General features: G+C 53.6%; 1 protein-coding gene across 1 annotated transcript in view; it reads right to left on the bottom strand.

Annotated features, from left to right (window-relative positions):
* The window catches only part of LOC105310246 (dynein light chain Tctex-type 1), a 7815-nt gene extending 5585 nt beyond the window's left edge, over positions 1-2230 (bottom strand). The window contains exon 1 of the mRNA XM_023526633.1: positions 2166-2230. Within this exon, the coding sequence (XP_023382401.1) occupies positions 2166-2192 (27 nt within the window). The 5' untranslated portion in view covers positions 2193-2230. The remainder of the gene's footprint in view (positions 1-2165) is intronic.
* Between the last annotated feature and the right edge of the window lie 6 nt (positions 2231-2236).

The raw sequence follows: 2236 nt of genomic DNA, 5'->3' as shown, positions 1-2236 counted from the left end.
ATTTGAACAGGTACAAGGTTTCGTCTGAGTCCTGGGAACAGTACTTAGCTCTGCACATGCCTTCCAGAGGGCAGCCCCAGGCCCTCAGGCAGGGTGCATCCTGGGGGAATAAGGGCAGAAAGCCCTGCTTTTGGCAACGAGTCTTCCTTCCTGCCAGGCTGCTGGCCACCGTGGCTCTGCTCCAGCACAGCCAGGAGGATTCAGAGCTGACTGCCTGAAGCCTTCTCACCCCGTCCTCAGAAGTCATCTCAGAAGTGGAGATGAGGCCAACTCACCAAGTTAATGAAAACTTCCAGTTATCTTAGAGATTAAGTTATTTCTCAAAGTTGAGAGGGTCCTTCCAGGGAACTTCGATGACCCTAAACCACACAGGAAAGTCCCTGTATAACTTCCCATGTGGTTAAAATACGAAAAAGCTTGAGAGCATTTTGATGGGACTTTTAGCGGAAAGTACAGTAGTTGTACCAAATCCACTGGGCAGTTAGTTTCAACATCTAAAGACGAACTACGAGTTGAGAGTCACAAGTCTAGGTATCTCTCCGACGTCAGAGATGCAGAAAAGCCTTAGTTCAAAGGCCGTTAGGAGGACGGGCATGGATCAGGAGATAGCTGAGACATGCCCACGAGAGCGCCATGGTCTCGTCCTCACAGGGCTTTATGTTGTGTACATCACAGGTCACTCTGTTCAGCCCCTTCGATTCACAGATGTGCAACAGAGATCTGGAATAATGACGTCACTTAGGCAACTGAATGGTGAGAGCCAGACTTAGAATGCAGAGGATCAGAATCCAGTCACCAGGGCTTTCTCTTCCATTGCCATTTCCTTTTTTAAAAGTTTTACTTGACATTCCTATAATACAAGCCTTTTTCCAATATTATATCAGTTAATAGTTCCCAGGGGAAAAGCTTTTCCTTCGCTCTTCTTGTAATTACTCACCTGGTTGCTACCAGCATTCACACACTGATGATGACAATGGCACAGAAAAGTTTGTGCTACTTAAGAAATTAGATCAAAACAAACCCTAGAATCAGTCTGTAAGTCTTACTAGATTTCTTCCGCCCTCAAAACATTTCTCCTTAAATTTCAGAAATGATAAATATCAAACCTTACCAAATTTATCTGGAGTTTTTATTTTTGACAGGCTGCATAACACGCATAACACACAGGACTCAAGTGATCTGAATTCCAACAAGAATTATTTATCAAGAAGAAAAAGGGCAACTATTCTTCTGTAATAGCAACATCCATCAGCTGTATTCCCTCAATGCGTTTTAGCTCTAAGGAAAGCCATTTAACAGCACTGTTACAATGACTGTCTTCCGCTGGCAAGTAATTGTAAGTGTTGCCTTGCTTCTTCCCTGAGGCAATAAGAGATGATTTTTTTTTTCCCCCTACAAAGAGGAGCTATCTCACTGACACCTCAAACTAAAATGAAATGAAGTGATGGCGGCCGCAGTGGGGGTGAGCATGGCACTGAAGAACAAGGTGAGGGACGGAAAACAAAGGCAGGTTCTCCTGCTGTGCACTTCTGCATCCGCAGACAGCCTGGGCGTCAAATCCGTGTCTGAAGGGACTTGAGATGTGACTGTACGTGCGTGTCGCCCTGCAGTCTTGCGTGTAAAATGCTGTTATCAGCCAGCAGACAGACGCACGAGCGGCCTCGGTCGTCCCCCACCCCTGGACGTGCGGCGCCTTCTCCAGGGTGGTGGTCTGCATCGCTGGATAAAGGGGGCGAATGACATCACTCCCGGCGCCCCGGCGGCCTGGGCTGGGGCGGGGCCAGCGCGGAGCAGGTCAGGGACGGAGTCGGCGGGGGCAGACTGGGGCGCGGCGGGGCCGGGGGTGTGGAGGTGCCTGGGGGCGCCGGGGGCCAGAGCGGCGCGGAGCGGGGTCCGGGGCACGGCGGGGGCGCTCCCGGCCAGGCCGCAGGATCCCGAGGGCGCGCACGGGCGCGCGGGGAGCCCCGTTCTCGCCCCACCCCGCGGGCAGGGTGACGCCGCCCGGAGCGGCCCGGGCGGGGTCACCGCGAAGCGCTGGCCGGCAGTCTGCGCGGGGGAAGGCCGCCGCCCACGTCCGGACGCGGCCACATGCCCTTGGCTGCCGACGCCCACCCGAGCCCAGAACTCCCGGCCTCCACCCTTCCCGTCGCCGAGCCGTCGGTTACCTCTTCCGCAGCCTGGTAGTCTTCCATCTTTCCTCCGGAGCGTCGCCTCCGCCTCCCTGAGTAGAGCGCAC

Source organism: Pteropus vampyrus, unplaced genomic scaffold (assembly GCF_000151845.1).
Source record: "Pteropus vampyrus isolate Shadow unplaced genomic scaffold, Pvam_2.0 Scaffold1554, whole genome shotgun sequence".
In the NCBI taxonomy this organism is placed as follows: domain Eukaryota; kingdom Metazoa; phylum Chordata; class Mammalia; order Chiroptera; family Pteropodidae; genus Pteropus; species Pteropus vampyrus.
Note: the sequence above shows the minus strand (reverse complement) of the source record. Positions and strands in the feature narration are given on the sequence as shown.